The 22,065-nt window shown below is 41.9% G+C and overlaps 1 protein-coding gene across 1 annotated transcript in view; it reads left to right on the forward strand.

The window, feature by feature from the left end:
* MMS19 (MMS19 cytosolic iron-sulfur assembly component) overlaps nucleotides 1-22,065 on the forward strand; it is a 498,998-nt gene that overhangs the window by 49,105 nt on the left and 427,828 nt on the right. Inside the window, exons 2-3 of the mRNA XM_085606380.1 lie at nucleotides 8,378-8,426; nucleotides 9,342-9,442. Of these exons, the coding sequence (XP_085462506.1) occupies nucleotides 8,378-8,426; nucleotides 9,342-9,442 (150 nt within the window). The remainder of the gene's footprint in view (nucleotides 1-8,377; nucleotides 8,427-9,341; nucleotides 9,443-22,065) is intronic.

The following is a 22,065-nucleotide window of genomic DNA, read 5'->3' on the forward strand; positions in this document are numbered from 1 at the left end:
TAATGTGTTTCAACTCCTCTGAGTCTTGGTCACATGGTATATTGAGAGTATGTTCTGTTCTTCACTTTAGAAAAAAGCCTGTTTTTGCATGATCAACTCCATTGGTAAAAGTTACTTTTAGTAAATCTGCTTTTCCCTGCCTAAAGTTTCTAAAATCATGAGCTTCCAACAGTTACCCATGAGCTGAAAAGCCCCCTTGATGAGGTGTTAACTTGTCGAAACAAAGGCCTCAGATGTGGGGTTGTGTTCTGTTCCTTTGGCTGGATGTCCATCTGAGGTGTCCTGGAAATTATCTTACAAGAGGCCTATCCTGTCATAGGTAGATGTAGTTAACATCTGTGCCTACGCCCTCCTTTGTGCCTGTAATCGGCTAGGAATCTATCCCAGTGTGAGAGAAACTCCCCCAGAACTGGTTTTGAGTGACAACATAGTAGGGGGTAGCTCATTTCTCTGACCATACTTCTAAGGTGGGACCGGTAGCTCTGGATGGGGAAGGAATGTTCTGCCATCTTGGTTTTAGGTAGAAAGGGCACTGTGGGATTGTTTCCAATAGGGCACACAGGAAGTGCTACAAAAGTGGTTAGGGTTACCCCTGGCCATCCTGCCAAGTACCACCCATCGAGGGGTTAGACTAACGCATTTCAGTTCAGTGATCTGCATCACCGCACTGAAATGCACTGCAACGCATAGTGTCTCGGCATCAGTTAAGCACTGCCTAAAACTGTAACATCATGGAGTGTGGCAGCTGTCAGTGTGCCGTGCTCGTAGCTGAGCAAGGCTGCTGGCAGGCAGCTCACTGCAACAATGCATCGTGATTATGTCCCACTGCTCTCAAACAGCCTTATTACATGGTAGTGCGCAATGGCTAATACTGTCACAGCCGGGGCGGGGTCCAGTCAGATTAAGCCATACGTGGCACCGCAGAGGTGCTGTTACGTCCTGCTGCCAAAGGCAGGCCGATTGTTTTGGAAGAAAGCAGCAAGGGGCTGGCGCCCCAATCATGGCACTTGCAGCACAGCCTTCTGCTTGCCGGGGCTGTCAAAAATCGCCGATGTGGAATTCAGTCATTGCCGAGCCTCACGTCACGGAGCCAGTGACCGGAGTTCACAGCGGCCGCCCAGAACAGACTTCTGTCACTAGACAGCAGACTCACTGAGGACAGGCATATGGCTCCCAGCAGCTGGAGCCTTCTAGAAATGTTTTCAGTTCCAGTGATGGAGGCAGGCTAGCTTAGGCCTCCCAAGCTCTGCTTCAAATGAGCATGTTTCCTAAGGCTAGAGAACATTCTCTCTTTCACGAGGATCCTTCCTGGCATCCACAATGAACCTCTTGTTTTCTTTTTCCCATATAGACCAGAGTGACTCCTGGGTCAGGAATCCGTGACCATTGAACGGTTTTGTCTCAGTGAGGCTCAGTAGTTGCAGAGATCCCCCGCGCCTACTCCTACATGAGAGAGGCCAAGATGTGCTTGGAGAAGACGGCAGCCATGGAACTCACTGAACAAGGGAGGTGGGCGCCACGGTGGCTCACAGCCTGAGTCTGCCTCACAGAGTCCACTGCAGGCTCATGGTTGCTCATTGCCACAATATACAAAACCTCCACACTTCACAGTGCCGTTAACTGTCTTTAGCCCCTTGTCATGGTCAAAACTGCTGTAGGTCCCAAGCTAGTGCCGCCATTCACCACTCTCTGCATTTTAGGTAGGGGTGGCACCTCTGCAGGCAAAGTGTCTTGGGCCACATGGTGAGTTTATAGGCTGTGGGATGGCACACCAGAAGCAGATGTGGGCGAGCTCAAACATCCAGTACAGAGGTATGTTTGTATGGCCCAAACCAAGGTGGCATCCTTTTCATTTGACACACAAATGGCTTGGCAGTTCTGAGCAGCTGCAGTGCCTGCCCTCTGTTACTGAGGACTGCAGTCACGCAGTCTGTCTCCGGTGACTGCCCTTCCATTTCTGGTGCTTTGCACCAGTTTTAAAATATTAGTGTTTCTTGTTGCTCTAGTGGGTGTAACTTCTGATATTTATGTTTCCCTCATCTTCATTGCTTGCTTCTACTTGCGAGAAAGTGTCACTCTTAGTTGTTGAAATGTCACTCATGATTACACTTAAATTATGAAAATGTCACACATAGCAATGTGAAACCTTGGCAGTTATGCCCTGGGATTTTTTTTATTGGCTAGGGAGGAGCTAGGAGTTGCACCCAGCCACAGGCTAGTGTCGGGCATAAATGTGGCACCCCTGGAGCCCCTCTTAAGAACACAACTGGACAGAAGGACTGCACGTGTTGTTGGGTACGCAAGGAGAGCTGAAAGACTGGATCTGCTCCCACTTGTACCCAGGACAACGAAGTAGCAGGGGTGTGGAATTCCTATAGCCCGTCTCCCAGGACATATTGTTTGCGGTCAAGGACAATACGTTTTCATGTTTATTTTGTCCTTAGGACAAGTAGGCCCAGCCCCCTGAAGAACAAACCCTTTAGCTACCAGTTTACAGTACCATATGATGGATCAGGGAAGGACATAATCTGCAGTTAAGGTAATATTTGTGTTCTTATATTAATGCTGTTCGTACTTGCATTTATGGTTCATTAGTACAAAGCCTTTCTTTTAAGGGTGAGTGCTCTAAGGAAATGCATAAGCTCTGACTACACTACTGACAGTGATTCCAGTGTAAAAATGTGTACACCTGTTGCAAAGTTTAACAATACGAGGCGACATACAATGCTCCCAGAGTGCTTTCTAATTAGATGCATATATCTGCAGAAGCTTGAAAGCAAGATTGATGATCCTTTACTTTCAAAATAAAATGTTCACAACAAATGCAACTAGGAAAGAAAAAACGTTTTGGTAAACTATGGAAATTGTAGGTCCGGTTTCTTTGAAGCATCATTTAATAAAATGTGTTGATGCATGCTAATATTTCCCAAAAATATTCATAATGGAATTTGAATAAAAACAAAAGATGCTGGTTAACTCCAGACCGAACTAGAGTCCCAGTTCTTAAAGAAAATCACAAAATTGCATTCATAGTATATGTCCTTGCATTAGTGCAGATTTACGACTTTTATGAATTCACAATTTACAGAAATGGGCCAGGAAATCCTAGAAAAGTTTTGGGAACTGCTTTTTAGCACAAGCAAATATGCAGGTGGAGATTTTGTTATGCGAAAATATGTTGAAAGCTTACAAGTTCGCTTTCCCTCCAATCACTTTTTTCACGAACATGGACGATGTTTTACTTCAGCCATGTTAGGAGTAAATTTCCAGCCTTTCTCAGTATGGGAAATGATTAGAGAAGAGCTGTTGAAAACCCCTAAACAGGGAATTTAGTAGGTTTGCGCAGACTCAAGAGCATTCCAACCCCGGAACTATTGCTTAACTGTACCTCCAGCCTCAGTATGTAGATCTGCTGAAAGATGGCAAAATAAGGAAATTGCTAGTATTCAAACCCTACTATAGCATGATGCCTGGCTTAACCAAAAATCCTAATATCAGAGCATTTATATAACGAGATTGTGTCATAATTTGCACGCCTCAAAAAGTCTACTCGCCCACTCTCAATTGCAAAAATTTTTAATCAGGTCGAGCTATTTTTAGCACCTACTAGTCCCATCTGACGAGTGAACTTAAGCTGGAAAGGAACAGGTGCTCTGTTCATTCAGAAAGTGAATGAGCAATAAAGATTCCATTAAATCTTGTTTTTATCATGACAAAATTTGCTGTCTGTTCAAGGAAAGATGTCAAATGTCACTTGCTCTTTTTACTTATTGCTGCTTGGAAAATTGAGGTTTTTTTTCTCTTGCTAGAGTTAGAGGTTTTTGTCAAGTGAGCTGTCTGAAGATGTCAGTTTGTTTCCCTCTAACACATAACATGTAAATAAATACCCTGTGAATTATTATTACAAATATTTCAAAATATATCAGGAATTACGAAAGCACTTTTGTTTTGTAATTAAGAAGTGTGATGCAAAGAGTTAAATAGGAGCAAAACAAACTAGAAAACTTTACTTGGTGATGTGCAAATGACACATATTTGCTGAAACTCTATATTCAAACATTGTTTGTACACTGTATAGTTGTATCATTAAAACCGCATGTCAGTGGGAAATTCTGAGGCTGTTTCAATTAAAGTCTGCTGATTGCAAATGACAGTGAGCTACCACTTCATGCTTTAGTTAAGTATTTATTAAAAGTGATAGTTTTTAAACTAAGAGGCAATTCAGGGGTCATGTGTATCCTATACGTGGCTAGATTTGTATTATATATATGAAGCAAAAGTTTAGTCTATTAGTTCAAAAAAGAGTTTTTTGTACAGCAGACATGCTAAACTCACATATTTGAAGATACTCTCATATGTGATAATGAAGAAAATGGTGGTTCAATAAATAAAAATATTTGCCCACAATCGCATCATTTGAAACCAGTTTGCGGGTCAAGAGTATTACAGTTAGGTCGAGTAGATTTTTAAGTCACTAGACCTGCAGGTCTAGTAACATTTTTATGATTTTTCGAGGCCTGATTTGTCACTGCTGTCTGTGGCACCTACGGACAAGTAGATTTATGAAGCAGCCTGTCCCATGAACAAATAGATATTGTATTAAATCCCTCACCTCTGATAGACTACAAGGGTCAGTTGACTGATCTCCTGTTAAGCTACACAGACCAAACAAGCTTCTAGAAACACTGTCCCTAAAGAGCCCAGCTGACCGGTTCAACCTGATGTGCCGTGGACCCTGCTGTTAGCTTTTGCTGGAGTGAGTTTTGACCCCCAAAGTGCTGTCCCTAAAGTCCTGGGACCCTTGGCTATATTACAGTTTACTTATCCTAATATCCTGAAAAACGTGGGACCTTGAAACATTTTGGCTCCAAAGACCTCTGGAAGACAAGGACAAACCTGACAAATCATCCGACGAAGGTGCGTTGCTACTGTGCCAAAGAATCAGGTTGCTTCCTCTCAGAGCTTTTCTGTAGCAGCAAATCAGTTTCAGAGGTACGTCGCATAGAAGGTATCCACTTCTTGGAGCCCTGTTTAGCTACCGTGTTGAGCTTTGCCCCACTGGAGAAATCCAAGATCAAAAAAAGTGACTAAGTCCAAACATAAAAAAAAATTCACCAGTGCAAAGGTGCAGAAAGTATCGAGCTGGTGAGAGCCCTGAATTTTGAATTTCTCCCCCTCAAAGCTTTCCCACCAAAAGTCAATCGCTTCACTCGGATCTCATCACAAGATTATCTCTTGGTGCCCTTCTTGGCCACAGCCTGCTTGCTGCCTTGCCCCCACTAAGGATTTTTTACCTCCATTTGAGAGACTAAGTCAGAAAGTAAAACTTTGGACTGGGACAAACCTGATTTTTGTATCTGACTTGTGCTCAAGTTTGCCCTTAAATTGCACCTAGGTTCCAGTCACGCGCAAACAAATGACATTGGTTTAGGCCTAATTCTTTTTGTGCAATTATAAGTTAGAACAGTGCAAATGAATATCTCAGGGTACCCATACAATATTTTTGTCGATTTGATCTCCTTGTAATTAAACTATTCTCTGTTTTTATAAGTCGAAGTGGGGTTTTTATTGTGTTTTTTTACATTTGAACTGTTTTAGTACTTATAAATACTTTATATATTTTGTTAAGTTAAGCCTGTCTGCTCTATGCCATAGCTTCCAGGGGTTGAGCTCTGGATTAAATGACTGAAACCTTTACTGGACGTAATGAGAAGAGTGACATTATTAATTACTTGTGGTTGACTTCCATCCATTCCAACTAATCAACCATTTTCTCACAAAGACTTCTCTATCCCCCAGCATCTTGGATATGTTTGATGTCCTTGTTCTGCTTGGGTACTCCTTTTTTTTTTTTTTTTTTTTTTTTTTGAAACATGTTTTTATTGCAGAGTTATAAACAAGGCATCCATTAAGTCAACCTGTACACGCATGTCATCTCAAAGCACATCCGTCGTTATAAAAATGCACACAGCCATTCAGCCCACATCCCGGGGGCCGGGCGGCGTACCAGTACAGTGACTCAGAGTATCATGGCGAACATCTCATAGAGATGTCAGGTCAACAGCATAATATAGTATCTGCTTTTATACCCATCAAACTCCCTCCCCAAAAACGCCGCCAAGTATAGTCAGCCACTCAGAGTGGTTGGCTCCAGCATTGTTCGTGTCCACAACATCAGGTCCACACTAGTGCCCTCGTTCTGCTTGGGTACTCCATCCAACATGGCAACAGCCCTTGTGATTATCAAAGCTCAATATTACCCTGCCCTCTCCAACAGCAATTGGCAATAAAGTCACTTGAACATCTTATCTGTCACTTCTACATTATACAACCTTGACAGTCACTTTCCCAACTCATATAAAGGCGTTCAAAGGCCAGTTGAAACACAACTGTGAAATCTCCAGCCTCTTCACCACAGTTTAAATCAACCATTTAGACATTATCTTTTACAGTGACTTCAATCTTGAAGGAAGCAACACAATCATGACATTAAAAGAAGCACGTCTTGCCCTTCTGAGCTGTCTTCAAGGCCATCCAGTAATGCACTGAACCCCACATCAAAGGCACTTCCCACTTCACCCATAGACTCCTTCATGAACAAACAGGTTCAGAGAGTTCATCAAGGAGATGATTGACAAGATCAGCAAACGCATCTTGTCACCGAACTGAACTGTCATCATGCGGATACCAGCATGGACTGCAGCACAACTTTGCAGGCCTCCTTCACGTCCAAAATACCACATAATGTGATATTGACCTTGTCCCATCATGAATAGTAAAGTACAATAACGGGTGAAGCTATATCAGCCAGGAAATGATTCATTCTTCCATTGCCAAAGAAAACCAGTGTTGATACAAATGACCTTAACAACTATCGCCCAGTTACCACCCTTCTCTTTCTGCCCAGCATTATTAAGAAGGTAGTTGATCACCAGCTGCATAAATGGTTTAAGGGAAGTGCCCTCCTGTTAAGCATCATTCAAGATTCATACTACAGTACAGCATAAAGATAACCACTTTCCAAGTGGTTGATGACCACCTGGATTTCCTTATCAACAATAGTGGCAAATCCTGCCATATCATCCTTTTTGAACTTTTTGCAGGATTTAATAGAGAAAACTATCAAGTCTTGAGCAATACACTTGCCTCCCAAATTTGCTTTAATGACATTAGCCCACAATAAAAAACATTGGCAGAGCCTGTACCTGTAACCTGTTGTGTACCCCAGGGCTCCGTTGTGTCCTTGGTAATCTCATGGAATAACTTTGAGAATTCCTGGATAACAGGAATTTAAAGGTTCATCAATTCTTAAATGCTGCATGGCTCTACTTGAAGACCTCATCTGATTGCACGATCAGCATAGTAGATGACTGCTTTTAATCTATTTAAGTCCCAATGTTAAAGGCTTACTGGAATTTGACTTCCATAAAAATAAGTTCTCGCTGGTGTCCAACAAAAGCAGGGAAACACAAGTACATATATGGCCTAGTTCATTCAACCTTAATTTTTCACCCCTCCAGTGTCAGACAGCCCTCTGTCACTCAGATACCGCATTGACAGCTGTCTCGGTTTCAAAACACACATCACCTCGAAGGTTCAGATGGCTTGTAAGAAGGTCTCCACAATTCACATAGTCGAACCAGAGTTCAGAATGGCTGTCCACCCATTGGTCCTCTCTCACATGTATGGAGACAATAGTCTCTTTGCTGGCATACACACACCTGGCACTTTTGAAAAGCATTTTTGAGGCATCTCCATTACTCGGCAAAAGGCAGGGAATGTACTCATCCACTTAAATAAGTCAATTGGCTCTCTCTACTACCCAAATCTCTTTGAAATTGTGCATCATCAAAGCAGTGAGCTAGGAGTACTGCCTCTTGTGAGCAATACAACACTCAAGGCAAATAATACTTACATTTTTCCGTATTTCTTTAACTTCTAATTTCTTGTCTTGTGAGTATAAGAAATCACGCCTGCAAGAAGGGACCGACAATTGTTGTTAGAAGGTTCATCATGTCTTCACGATGGCTTTACCCTTCCTGACTAGGCCATATAAAGATGATATCTTGACTGTGAGCACAACGACATAGAGAATGTAGTTGGGTTTCATTTTATAGTAGTTTAAATTTATGATTTAACATTAATGTCCTGCGGCAAAATCTAGCTCATAAGCTGGGGCTTCTTTTGTGCAACACATGTTCATGTAATTCGCAATGTGTATTTTTTTTTATTTTTACAAAATAAATCACATTTGTACTCCAATATTAAATGTGTTTATTTCCCAGTTTAAAGTAAGACCACGTGTATGGCTGTAGCTTCTAGAGCTGACATGTTTCTGTACTTGCTGTGTCTAAATTACTTCTTGTGTTCTCAATAGGTGTCAAAGAAGGAAACTGTACAGTTTTGCAAGTGGTGGAAGCTCTTGGGTAAGAAAAGTCTTAAATTACAATCCTTTTTATGCTAAATTTCTTTCATCTGATCTCATTGAAAATGTATACCTAACTGGGCTCCTCGCCTTTTATTTCACTTGTAAATCTACATTTACATTTCTACTTTTCATCTGTTCTGAGGATTGCCATGATTTGGTTTCTTCAATAAACAAAAAAGGTTTGATAGATTATTTTTGAGGTGGGGGACCATTTAGCTACTTCAGGGGAGTTTGTAAGGGCTTTGCTGCAGTACTCATAAGAGTAAAATTCCACTGAATGAAAATGAGTACTGAATGAACTGGTAACGGCACACAATTTGATAATGAAGATGATAAGAATGAGCCACAGGCTGTCACGCATGGTTGCCTAGTACTGTATACAAGAGGAAACAGACGGCTAACAGTATGCACAGGGCAGAGCAATGTATAAAGTCTGTAAAGCTAACAGAAGAAACAAGTTGTCAATAATAGTTGGATGTCAAATGAAAAACCGATCTCATGTTGTGATGAACCAGGCGTACCCGCAGCCACTTGATTGATAAATTGATTGATTGTGTAAAATACAGCATTGTAGAATTGATTCTGGAGTGAAATGGGTTTAAAATATTGTTTCTTACCATCATGTGAACAAATGTCTACGCAACTTGTGGTCTCTTTTTATATTGTCCACATGGATATTCTTTTATGAATTTAAAAAACTTCCATCATTTTTGACTCGATTCCACTAACCTCAAACTACTAGCATAACGTTACAAAGTAGGGCAGTTTGCCTTTTGTGGTCGCTAATTTTGCAGATAAATAACCTTCTGTTTTGTTATAGATTGCCTTCTTGTGACAAATGCGACAACTTTTGTGATGGCCTTAATTTCTCTCGATGTTGTTTGTCATTGGCCAGTATTTTTTTCTTCCGCAGGTCATGTTTGGCAAACCCTGAGCCTAGGACACGAGGGAGAGGGGTTCAACTTTTGTCCCAGGTGTTGCTACAATCTTACTTCATGTTGAAGGAGAAAGAAGGTAATGTATCTGTAGAGATGCAGGTGTATTGAAGTATTTAAAGCTTTTTGAAATTGAGCTTTAAGTTTATTAGGGCAAGATGGTGATGTAGCTGATCAATTCAAGGCATTAGCATGTTCTAAATATATATTTCTCTAATCAGAACTGTTGCTGAGGTTTCCAAATAATGTTTGTGGGAAATGTATTTTGCATGAAGATAAAAGGGTTACTTACAACCCTTGGACTGTTTACATGGTTTCACATAAGACCTGCTCTATTGTTAATGTAGTTGAGTAGATGTTAACAAGACTTTTCTCTCAAAGTTCTTTCTGTGGATTTACATCAGATAAATGATTCCTTCCATTTCCGGCATCCTATAACTAATTAAGCTGAAAAGATGGATGATCAACCTATGCTCCTAGTCATCCATCAAAACAATGTTGAATCGCCGCCCTGTGTTAGAGGTTACCGGCCATCAATATCTACCAGATGAAGACCTGCAGCTCTCACATACAAAAATGAATGTTGGCTGTTAATCTGAAACTATGTCCTACAGAACACATTTTTTTGAATCATTATTACCTCAAACGTCCAGGTTTTCATCTAATCTCTTTACCAAATCTTTTTTATTTTTACATCTGCTTGCAGCACACTTCAAAGTCCAAATTAGCAAGAATTTCTGAAAATCAAGGGGATATTATACAATATTTCCAAATATGAAATTAGAGAAAACCATAGACTCACTGTGTATTTAGATTGAGCAAATGCAGCATTTCATCAGCAAATCAGAGCACATGAAAAACAAACATCACGTTGCGTTAACACATAAGCACCAACCCACTACGTAAATATTCAGCGCCCTCTATGCTAATGCAGTCTGGAATATTGTTAATTTTCGGCTTAATTCGTGCAATTATATTCAGAATTTTAGCTTGCTCCTTTGGAACTCCAGTTCACATTACCTTTGTTCATAAAGTTGCCCTCAGTGCCTTTGGACTAGTTCTCAATTTGTAATGCCTTTAGTACTTCAGTCAGCTCTATAGTACTTTTGATACTCTGCTCCGCAGTTTCTTCAGTAGTCCTGTCTTAGTGTCCTAGTCTCCTGTTATCTTGCTTTGTGCACTTCAGTCCCGGCATTACTGCTCTTTGCCTCTGTCCCTTCTTCTCCAGCTCCATTTTCTTTCTTAAACATCTGCCTATTCCCTTATGCCTTTTTCTGGGTCCTTGTCTGAACCTTGAACCTATAGTAAATACAGCCTAGTTTTTCTTCTTTTTTTTTTCTATTTCGAGTGTTTTATTTTTGTTTGTATTGCACTGTCAAATTTGCTGTAAGAATGGCATTTTCTTTTTGAGGCTGGCTCTTGGTCTCTTCAGGCGATCCTCTCTGTCTCATCCATGTGTGTTTGGTCTCGTATATCCTATTTGGTAACAATGTACTAATTCCTGCTTTCAGGAATCTGTATCATTTTGTGCCTGCTCGACCTGCATAGGCTACTGTCTCGTGAGTATTGTATCCATGTTGGGACCTTCGGGACTATAACATTATTTTTCCGTTAGTGATAAGAGCGGGCAACTATAATAGGAATTTGTGCAGAAGGACATAGTTTCCCATCAGACAGAGGAAAACCATTACTTTTTTGTGCATGCTTTTACATACTTATTATATTTAACTTATTTATTTAGCCGGCAGGACATTTTGTTGCCACTTTTTCTTGCTCTGTCAATGACAAACATTAGGGCTGCTTCAAAAAGAACCACTGACCGATAGTGATATTGTGAGAAGGAGTCTGAGTTCACAGGCCAAAAGTTATTTGACCAATTCACTTGCATTTAGAAAGCCTATTTTAACCCCTTCAAATATGACTTCAATTCAGGGTCTACTGCATCACATACAAGGTGTCTAGCAACAATAAGACAAAGAGACTTTTGCTCTCAAGCCCACATCTTTACTGCTCAGAGACAAGTCCTTGCAACATATAATGCTTAAAAAATATTTAAGAAAGAGATGGAAAATAAACCTTTACAGTTACTGCCTTCATTCCTAAGTGCATTTATTCATCTCCTGTCTCCACTAGCTCAGACAATAATTTAAAACCCAATCTATTCGTCCAATTCCTTTCCAAAAATAAAGTTGAGTTTTTGCCGTTCACACGATAGCCTTAGTTGCATGTATGTCCCCTGTATTTGCAGAGTCTGTCATAAAATGTTACCTCAATAGTTGCAATACTTTTCTATCTAATACCGATCTGTCTGAAGTACAATCATTTGCTATAATAATCTCTTGGCAGACCACGTTCAGGAGGCCACTTGGCAGCAAGGGGCTACTGGGCCACAACCTTGGGGGTTAAGGCCTTTTGCCACTGCTGTCCTGGGCCCCATCTTACTATGGCTCTACAAACTGGGCCAAGTACAACTTTTTCTGCATTTGACTCTCGGTGGTAGTGAGCAGTCACAGGACTCTCAGGGAGGTTAGTGTAGGAGTACTCAGGCTCAGGAATCAAAACCACCCCCCAACAGTGCAACAGGGTCAATATCCAGCCCCGTGCTTCTCTTTGTTGCAGGAGTTCTTGTAAATAGCTGGGTGTAGCCTGTTCGCACCTCATAGCACGTCTGTGGTGGGCACTCCTCCTGTTGGTTGTCTTGCTGGGCAGAGTAGCATTGCAGACAAAGGACAGGTTTTGAAGTAGTTCTGGCCTTTGACCGAAACTGGCTCCAAGGAAGCAGACCTAGAATGCAGATCCTCTGTCTGAAAAATCGGTATAAAGATGGGAGCCCAAGACCAATCATGGTTCGCTGTTGTCATCTCTTCTACCTAGGAGGGAGAACTTCACAAAATAATCGGGGACAACCTAAGCCGTCAAGGGCTGAAGTCACATTACCTCCCAAAGGTGAGAGAACATCGCCTGGAGTGGGACCTGAAAAAGGAATTTACTCAACTGACTTAGCTGACTTGGGTGCCAAGACATCGTACCTGTGAGCAAGGGATGGAAGTACCAACCCAGCGGAAGGAGCTGATCTTGTAATGGACTGGGGTTAATTGACTCTGGGGTAGAGTTCGTCCAACAGAAACTCTCTAAGCAAGAGCACCAAAAGAACTGCGGTACTGCCAGACTAAGTAGTACAAACTTTGTCAATTTTTCCAGTCGTAGCTACCAAGATACCTAATCTGTGTGTCCAAATGGTAGGGCAGACCACAGCCAGGATAAGCATCTGCAAGTGGCCAGTGTTCCCCAGAAGTGGACTGCATGACTGTGGCACTATCCAAGTGTGTCTTTGAGTCCGTATCAGTCCATAAGGCCAAGTAACCTGAGAGGTGCTCCTGGGGTAACTTGTGTAGAATCGAGGTCATCGCCTCGATGCACTGCGTGCCAAAAATAGCATCTGGCATTTCTACACCAAAGAACCATAACCTGCTGGCGTGTGGCTGCCACACTTAGGAAGAAGGGGCAAGTATTAACTGGTATGACTGAATGAACCATAATGTGTGTCAGATACCCACTGGCGGGTCTGAGTGAGCCATGCTGTGAGTCAAGTAACCCCCGGAGCACTATAGCGAGCCACGATCTACAGCCAGCTGCCTGGAATAGGACCACAGACAGAAGCCTTTGCTCCTGCTGCAACCCTCCGATTGACGGACTGCATGGCTGACTGCCACACAGCTCCTTGGAAGACTGCCATGAGCCGCCTAGAAGCTTCCTGCTACTGGTGAGATTTCACTGCTGTGTGAACTTTGGCCCAAAGACCGAACAGCGGGGGCGGTGCATGAGCTGGACCTATAGACCATACCTTGAATACTGAATCTGGGAGGGGGAGGGTGGGAGAGGACTAGAGAAAGATGCAGGACCCATGAAGAGATGGGTGGTGAGGTAATTGGATACGTCGGTAGAGGGCCCTGAAAACAAAGACTTGTGCCAAGGTATCGGGTATTTGTGCTTTATTGAATGTGTAGCGGTATTATATGTATTTGTGTGATAAAGGAAGCCACCTCAGCCCATTCAGCATTTTTGGGATTCCAGGGGAGCATACTGGTGGCAAAGGACAGGGGCACAACAGCATGGTCAGTCCTAGTCTTCCTGTGCTGCCACCAAACAGACCTGATTCCTTCTGGGGGAGTCTTTTGCAGTTAGTAGGAGGGAAGAATATGCTTCTAAATGCCAAGTTGCATGCAGTTACCTCAGACCAGTGGGGCGTACAGGTTGTCTGTCTAGGTTACATCTTTTTGTTTCCAGTCAGACCCCGAATACTGACCACCCTATCAATTCCTTTTTTTTTAGCCCAGAGGTTCAGTCATTATTGGCCAAAATGGCAATCAAGAGGGTTTCCAAAAAGGATAGAGGCAGCATGTGCTATTCCTGCTAATTTCTGAGGCTCAATAAGAATGATAGACTCAGGCTGGTTGCTGATGTTTGGTTCTCTTTCCTTCAATAGGACAGATTCTAGATGTTACCCCCTGCTCAGGTCCTCTCTGCTCTAGACTCTGAACTGGATGGTGTCCTTCAACCTGATTGATGAGTCCTACAGTCCTTCAGGCATCTTGTTCCATTCGTCGCGGGAGAGGAAGACTTTCTGTTCACTGTTCTGCCCTTTGAGCTCACTTTGAACCCCACCCCCACTGTGTTTTTTATAAAGTTGATGGCAGTGGTCATGGGAATCTTAGCAGTTTGGGAGTGTATGTCTTCCCATTCCTCGACAACTGGTTATTAAAGACTGGCTCATCACAGTTAGTCAGAGCCCACCTGCAAATGGGCATCTTGTTTGATTTGCCCCTGAGGTTCTTTACCAACGAGGCAAATGCCACCTTTATAGGGGCAGTTCTTTATGCAATGGTGCGCAAAGCCTTTTCGCGCTTCATCCAGTTTGGGGCATTCAGTATATGATCCTGATGTTTCAAACTCATTCGTGGGTTCTGGCCCAGTCATTTCTGAGGCCGCTTGACTCTGGTATTGTGTATTCTTCTGGTGCCTCATGTATGTTACCAACATGTGGATTTTCCAATTAAACCTCTGCCTACAGTGGCGTCAATGCTAGGAGTGTTTCATCGATAAAATCCACATAGTATGAGGCAACCTCAGAACTTCAATGGCAGATGAAGGATGCCAAACAGACATGAGGGTGGTCATTCTCCCTTCTCACCTAGAGCTCATGTTCCTGATGGATGCATTGGCTCTAAGCTGAGGATGCCACCTTGATGAGATTGAGATCAAAGGTCTCTGTTCGTCATTGGAACTATGACACCTGATGGAGATGTGTGCCATCTGGCTGGATCTTAAATTTTCTGCCTTCCATCCAGGGAAGTCTTATGTAAGTTGTAATAAACAACATGACTGCCAAGTAGTTGTGTGACAAGAAGGGTGGTGTGGGTTTGCAGGTGCTGTGCCAGAAAGCTCTGAAACTGTCGCACAGGTTGGGCATTCAGGGAATCGCACAGACTGTCAACCATCTTGCAGGATACCTGCATGCCAGGTCAGACAAGCACAGCAGACATCACACCTAAGTGGCAACTGCAGCCAAAGGTCGTTCAGGGCATTTTCGCCCAGTGGGGCGTGGCTTGGGTAGATAATGTTTCTACCCTCACAAGGGCTCACTGTAGAGCCTTTTGTGCTTTAGAGTTTCCCCCTCATGGCTCACCGGAGACACATTCCACCTTCTGTGGGACTTCAGTCTCTGGCATTGCCACTTCTGCCCCGTCTTCTTTGAGCTCTGAAGAGGGTCAGGGAAGAATGGGCTCAGATCATCCTGTTAGCCCAAAACTGGGATTGGGGAGTGCAGTACCTTTTGCTGCTGAGCTAGAGAGGTTGCCTTCTCCTCAATCTACCTCTGCGGGAGGACTCGATGTCCTAGCTACATGGCATTGTTCTTCATCTGAATCTCCACAGCTTACACACTTCCATGTGTGGAGATTAAGTGCAATCAGTTTATTGGTTTTCACCTGTCCATCAAAGTGGTGAATATCTTCTCAGCTGTGTGCAGTCTGTTCACAAAATTGATCTTCTCTAGGCATTGGACACAGTTTGTGACCAGGTTTCGAGATTTTCAGATCGATCTGTGTCAGGCAAAACTTTCTGATATAAGTATGTTTGTCCTCTCTTTGGCCCACAAGTCCTGGATGTGGGCACGGGCAAACGTCACCCTTACAACCTTTTTACATTTGCCTGATCCACCTTCACCATTTGTAATGCGTTTTGTGTAGGGGCTTACATAGATGTTTCCTCCTGCACCTTTTATTATGCTGTATTGGCACTTTACGTGGTTTGAACTTTCTGTGCACACCTTTTGAGTCTGAATCTGTTTGTGTCATTGAGACATCCGACTCTTAAGATTGTCTTCCTCATTGTGATTTTTTCCAGGACTCTGTGTCATTGACCAGCAGACTAGTCAATACAACCACCCTATAACACCTTCTTTCCAGTGAAGTTGATGATTTGGAACCAGGCATCCTTATTTGTCAAAGCCTGTGTGTCTCTTCTATGTGGGGCATTCATTCATGCTTTTCTGTTTCTCTCTCTGCCACACCACTCTAAGGAAGCTTATCGGTTGGACCTCACTCTGCTTGATTGAGTAGCACCGAGTGGATGAGCACATCTTTGTGGGGTATTCTGGTGAACATGCAGTGAATTCAAAACTGAAAGAATTTACCAATTTGGTCTTTTTACCATTAGATTTATTCAGTGAACATCAGCAGTGTAGCCAGCTGAAATAATGCTCAACAGAAAATCAATTAAATGCTCTCAACACATAGATAGTCAAAAGAAACCATACACGATCCAGTTTAAAGAACAATAGTAAAATATCCGTGTCACTTAAAATAAGTAACCAGTGCTCTGCATGACAAACACATTGTATGTTCAGAGATAAAGCCCATACACTGTGTACTTTCAGAAAGTTCAATATTATGTTAAATAAAGCCAACAGTGCAGTTTGTGCCAAGTAGGTTAAAGGGAGCTTGCAGTCAACAGCTCCAAAGCAAAGTAGTGCAAATTCAAAATATGAGTAAATGCAGAGTAATGAAATACTGTAATATTACCAAATAAAAAAGAGCATCACAGACCAACAGTGATCCTAACAAAAAAGGAGGAGGCCTTTTTACAAAAACATGCAAGCTCTGTTATAATGTTCTGAACAACACGTTTTATAGACAACTATTGTGACAATTCAAAATAATAGCATTCTGTCAGCTACAGATTTGGGAATTGCGATGTTACATCAAAGTAAATACATTTTTCTTGCTTTTCATCTGGACACATGTATTTTTAATTATTATTTTATTATGAATATGGGTGCAAGGATTCGTTATTCTTGTAATATGTTTTGCCAAAAGTAAAATAACTTAAAAATACATTGCATGATTCATTCTCCTGCACATTATCACATGAGCCTTCATGCATCGTTCTTTCTGCGCATATCATTGGGTACGAAACATGACAATTAACAAGGAAAACATTCACTTGTGCAGTAGGCCACCGCCTTTAACCTTGAAAAGTTACATCTGATCAGAAGGAAACATACAGAGACTGCCATCAGGACCAGTAGATGAAAATAAATTCTCAATATTTACAAAGAGAGAAACTTGTGCACATTTTTTGTTGTGCACGTTACTTAAATGCCTGCAGCTACCATTACCAAAATAATTTCAAGCACGTTTTTAATTTGCTAATTAACTTTCTCAGTACAGCTTTTAGAGAGTGCATTTGGCGCACTGTGTAACGTTCTGGAAGCCCCATCTTGTGTTGCATCCAGTTGGAGACCATGTTTGGAATATTATGTCAGTTCTGGGGATCTGTTGTGTATATACTCATTCATTTATTCATTCATATATTTCGTTTCTGTTAAGATGTTTAATGTCATTGTTAAGGGTAGTGTTGTTTACAAATGAAAGGCATTCTTTATGGTTTGGGCTTCATAGCGAGCTGTAAAGCTTGAATTCTGTATTGGGAGGATGTGATGTCACTGTGCTGTCCAAAGGGTTGGCAGAAGTAGTGGCAATTGGTTCAGCTCTCAATAAAGGATACTTATTATTTATTCAATCAATCAATCTTTATTTCGATCAATTAAGATCATAAAAGACAATGTACAGTAAAAAAAGCACTTAACTTTCCATAAAATGCTACTAATCTAAATATGAGTGCTATATAATATATAGTATAATATATAATATGAGTTCAATCATATTAAAAATCCAATCAGTAAAAATGTCAATTGATTAAATAGATTGTTCTAACACCCATATTAGTATTAAAAGGACGTAAATGACTCAATAAAACAAAAGGCATATTGAGGCAAGGCAAATAATCTTGAGGCCCATAACTTTATGTGACACTAGTGGCAGATACACTAGAGAAAGGCTATGATGTTTATCGCAAACGAAGAGTGTTGATGCGGTAGTGAGTGGTAATGCCACCTAATATAATGACAACCACTTTTCGATACAATACCCACATATCCATTGATGCATCGTTTTTTTGTATTTTTTTTTTTTTTTTTTTTATACAAACTCTGATTTAGATAAACTGGGGTGGTCAGCTACTACACACTGGGCGCCAGTGTCAGTCTGCAATATTCTCAACGCAACAGCAGTGCTCCTTACGCCCATGTTTTTGCATAGTGGACGCAACCATTTGTTACGTGGGGCCTGATATGCTGGACAGACAAATAGAATGTGTAAATCATTTTTGTCGTGTTCCAGACACAACTTACACAAACTATCATTGTCGCTATGCTACTTGCATGTAAATACATTTAGGGGTAGTGTGCCTACCCGGAATTGGAAATATAAACGTCTATCCCTGGGTTTGGTGATGGCATCCCAATTCTGCTCATATTGTGGCCGTGGCTTAAGCTCTAAATATTTACCCGTCAATGATGTGGACTCTGAAGTAGTGATATTATTTGCCACCATAGACCAGTATAGTCTTTTCATCTCTTTTTTGGGGGGTATTTGATGGCTCTCTGGCTCATCCCACAGGTGTCGCAGACCCATACTGACCAATGTAGTTTTTAAGGTTTGCAGCCACTTGATCTTACATGAAGCATCTAGGACCCATACATCTTTAAGAGCAGCTGCGTACTGAAACAACTCTGGGGTTGTCCATAGTCTCCGCCAGTACGCTATTGGACGAAACTTAACAACCTCTTCCAGTCTGCTACAGCTTAGGTCGTTGAAGACTGATTTCAAAGGAGTGCTGAGTGGCAGACCAATAGCACTTCTCACAAATTCATTCTGTGCTAAGACTAATGGCTTTATATCACTACAACCCCATAGTATTATCTTCTGTCACCATAGGTGACAGAAGCTAATACTTTGGTGTTGTATATCTTAAGTAGATGGTGCATGGGTTGGGTATAAGAAGTCTTAAATTCCTTTAGGAAAGTACCAGCTAATTGACAATGCTTTAGGGCCAAGGTGTTTATCTGGGGGTTCCAATTGAGTCTATTCCCCAAAAATGATTCCCAGATAGTTAAAAACATCAGTCTGCTCCAATAATTCTCCATTAAGAAGCACCCTGCCCTTAATTGCTCTGTGCTTATACAGGACCATAAACTTTGTTTTATCTGCATTGATCACCAACCCACGATCTTTACAGAACTCCTCAAATCTTAATAAGGCCCTCTGCAGACCACTCTGGGTCTTAGAAATACCCAGAGTATCGTCTGCAAACATAAGTATGGGGATTTTGACCCCTGCAAGGGATGGTGCGTCTGTTGGAAATGCAGAGAAATAGTCTACAACACCATTAATAAACAACCTTGATGCACTCCTTTCAATCCTGGGAATGGGACCGTTTTATTACCCTGGGTGCTCCAGCGTACTTGGGCAAAATTTCCTACGTGTAATTGCTCTACAACAGATGGCATTTCTGCCGGCATGCACATGTTTTGTTGTCCACGTTACTTAAAGGCCTGCAGCTAACATTACCAAAATAATTTCAAGTACATTTTTAATTTGTTAATTAACTTTCTCAGTACAGCTTTTAGAGAATGCCTCTGGCGTATTGTTTAACGTTCTGGAAGCCCCATCTAGAGTGTTGCATCCAGTTGGAGACCATGTTTGGAATATTGTGTCAGTTCTGGGTATCTGTTGTGTATATACTTATTCATTCATATATGTTGTTTCTGAGAAGATGTTTAATGTCATTGTTAAGGGTAGTGTTGTTTACAAATGAAACACATTCTTTATGGTTTGGGCTTCACAGCGAGCTGTAAAGCTTGAATTCTGTATTGGAAGGATGTGATGTCACTGTGCAGTCCAAAGGGTTGGCAGAAGTAGTGGCAATTGGTTCAGCTCTCAATAAAGGATACTTATTATTTATTACAAAAGTTACTTTTTCCATGCTGCAAAATTCAGTGACAAGCTGGTCCTGCAATTTCAGCCCTCACCTGAAACGTATCTTTTTTTCTGGTGTGGGACGAATGTAAAATTGCTTGGCTCAAGATGAGGAATGTCCTGGCCTTACACAAGAAGAGTGCCATAAAGAATATGCATGAGATGATATGTTGACTAATGTCAAGAAGTGTATGCATGGTGGTTGGCCTAAAAAGGACATGAAAGTACGTTTGAGACCCTTTTGGGCAATTAGAAATGAATCGTCTGCCTCGCATGGTATTGTGAAGAGAGGTGAAAAAGTGGTACCACTTTACAATTTGAGGAGTGTTATCATTATTCCAGCTCATGAGGGGTATTTAGACATTGTACACACTAAGAGAAGTGTCAAAAATATATAGTGGTGGCCAAGTATGGATATTGCCCTAGAAAGAGCTGTTGGAGAGTGTGTAAAGGGTGTTAAGTTGATCAAAAGTTTGAAAACGTTTAATCCACCAATGGGAGATTCAGTTTTAAACAAGAATCCCTGGAGGACCATAGCTATTGATATTATGGGGCCTTTTGGGCCACAGCAGAAGTATATTGTGTCTTGGATTGATACTTTTACGAATTGCCATACAATTATATCTTTAGAAAGAGTTGACACCGATGCTGTTTTGAAGTCTTTGTGATGACATATTTACTATGGAATGATTACCTCTTGCATTCATTAACGATTTTTGAATACAATTTATATCTAACAAAGTAGAGTTGTATTTGAAAAGGATTGGAGCCCAGCACAAAACGATGTATTTTTAACCCCTTCGCCGCTCATGACGGAACCGCTCCGTCATGAGCCACGGTTGCCGTGTGCTCATGACGGAGCGATTCCGTCATGCCGCGACCGTTGGCGGCCGCTCCGCCCACGCGGCGCTGTTTCCCCGCCTGTGCGGGGGGACAATGCAACTGGGCGGAGTCATGACGGAACCACTCCGTCATGAGCACAGCTCAACCGTGGCTCATGACGGAGTGGCTCTGTCATGAGCACAGCGCCACCGCGCTGCCCCCCCACACCCCCCAGCGCTGCGGCGGAATTCCCGCTGCAGCGAAGGGGTTAAAACACAAGTGGTAATGTAATGATTGAGAGGTTCAGTCGTGTTTTCTAGGGTTCAATTAAATTATCTGAGTCTTCTGATGGGGATTGGAAAACATAGGTGCCGAAAACTGTCTGGATGTACAGAACAACTTTGAATGAAGCTACAGGATGTTCACTGTTTGATTTGTTGAGAGGAAGAAGGGCTAGCGTGAAGTGTAATCCAGGATAGTTAATAAAGTCAGGTGTCAAAGATATACCTAGTGAGAATGTAACGTTCAACATAAAACGAGCATTTGCAATGCAGTAGGTCTCACATTTATGAGAGTTTGAATTATTGGTATTGTAAATGGTGATGCCTTTTATTTATGCGTTGTTTTTAAAAAACAGATGAATAAAAGGCATTGTCATTTACAATGCCAATAGCTTAAACTCTCGCAAATGCGGGACCTATTGCATTGCAAATGCGTGCTATACAAATTTTAAAAAGCGTTAGGAGAGAGCGTGTCTATTTGAGAAAATAGTGCTCGGAGGCTGTAATTGAAGCCTACTGAGCAACAACACGGGGTGTCGCCATGGGAGGTGAGAAAATGAGACAAGGCAGTACTAAGGAGGGCCTACTAAGCCTTTTGACCAATGAACAGCCACAGTTTACAGTGGACAATGACACAAGCCAATGTAAAATGTGAGAGAAGAGTGGGCGGAGCTTCAAGTCCCTACCTCAGTACAGCATGTCTCAGAGCAGCGCATGCGCTGCCCAGGCTTGACCTAAAAAAAACATGATGGCGTGTCAAGATGTATTATGGAAACAAACATGGTAGTAAAGCGGTTAAAATTTCACTTGTGAAATGGGTCAAGGTACAAAAAAAAAGACATTGAAGTTTTGCAAGGGAGAGAGTCATTTTATTGGTCCATGGAAGGTGACTGAAATGTTTAGTAATGCTGGTTGTTTAAGTGAGGGCAAAACGTGGAATTTGAAAAGAGTAGCTGCGTGTTTAGGAGTTGGTGATGAAAACAAGAGTAGGACACTAAAAGTGTCAATATGTGACTAGGAGGATGGGGTTGATTTTATTAACTAATAGTTGCTGGTGGATGCAGGTGATTTGGAACATAAGTCATTCGGCGCAAGCTGGTGGAGGGATGATAATGAAACCAGTATGCTGGAACAAGGTGGAGATTGCATTACACTAGACGAAAATGGAAGTCAGAATGGTTGTAGCGAACAGTGTTAAGGTGAAGATGTGGGAAGAAATG

The sequence above is a fragment of the Triturus cristatus genome, chromosome 1_2 (assembly GCF_964204655.1).
Source record: "Triturus cristatus chromosome 1_2, aTriCri1.1, whole genome shotgun sequence".
Taxonomy (NCBI): Eukaryota; Metazoa; Chordata; class Amphibia; order Caudata; family Salamandridae; genus Triturus; species Triturus cristatus.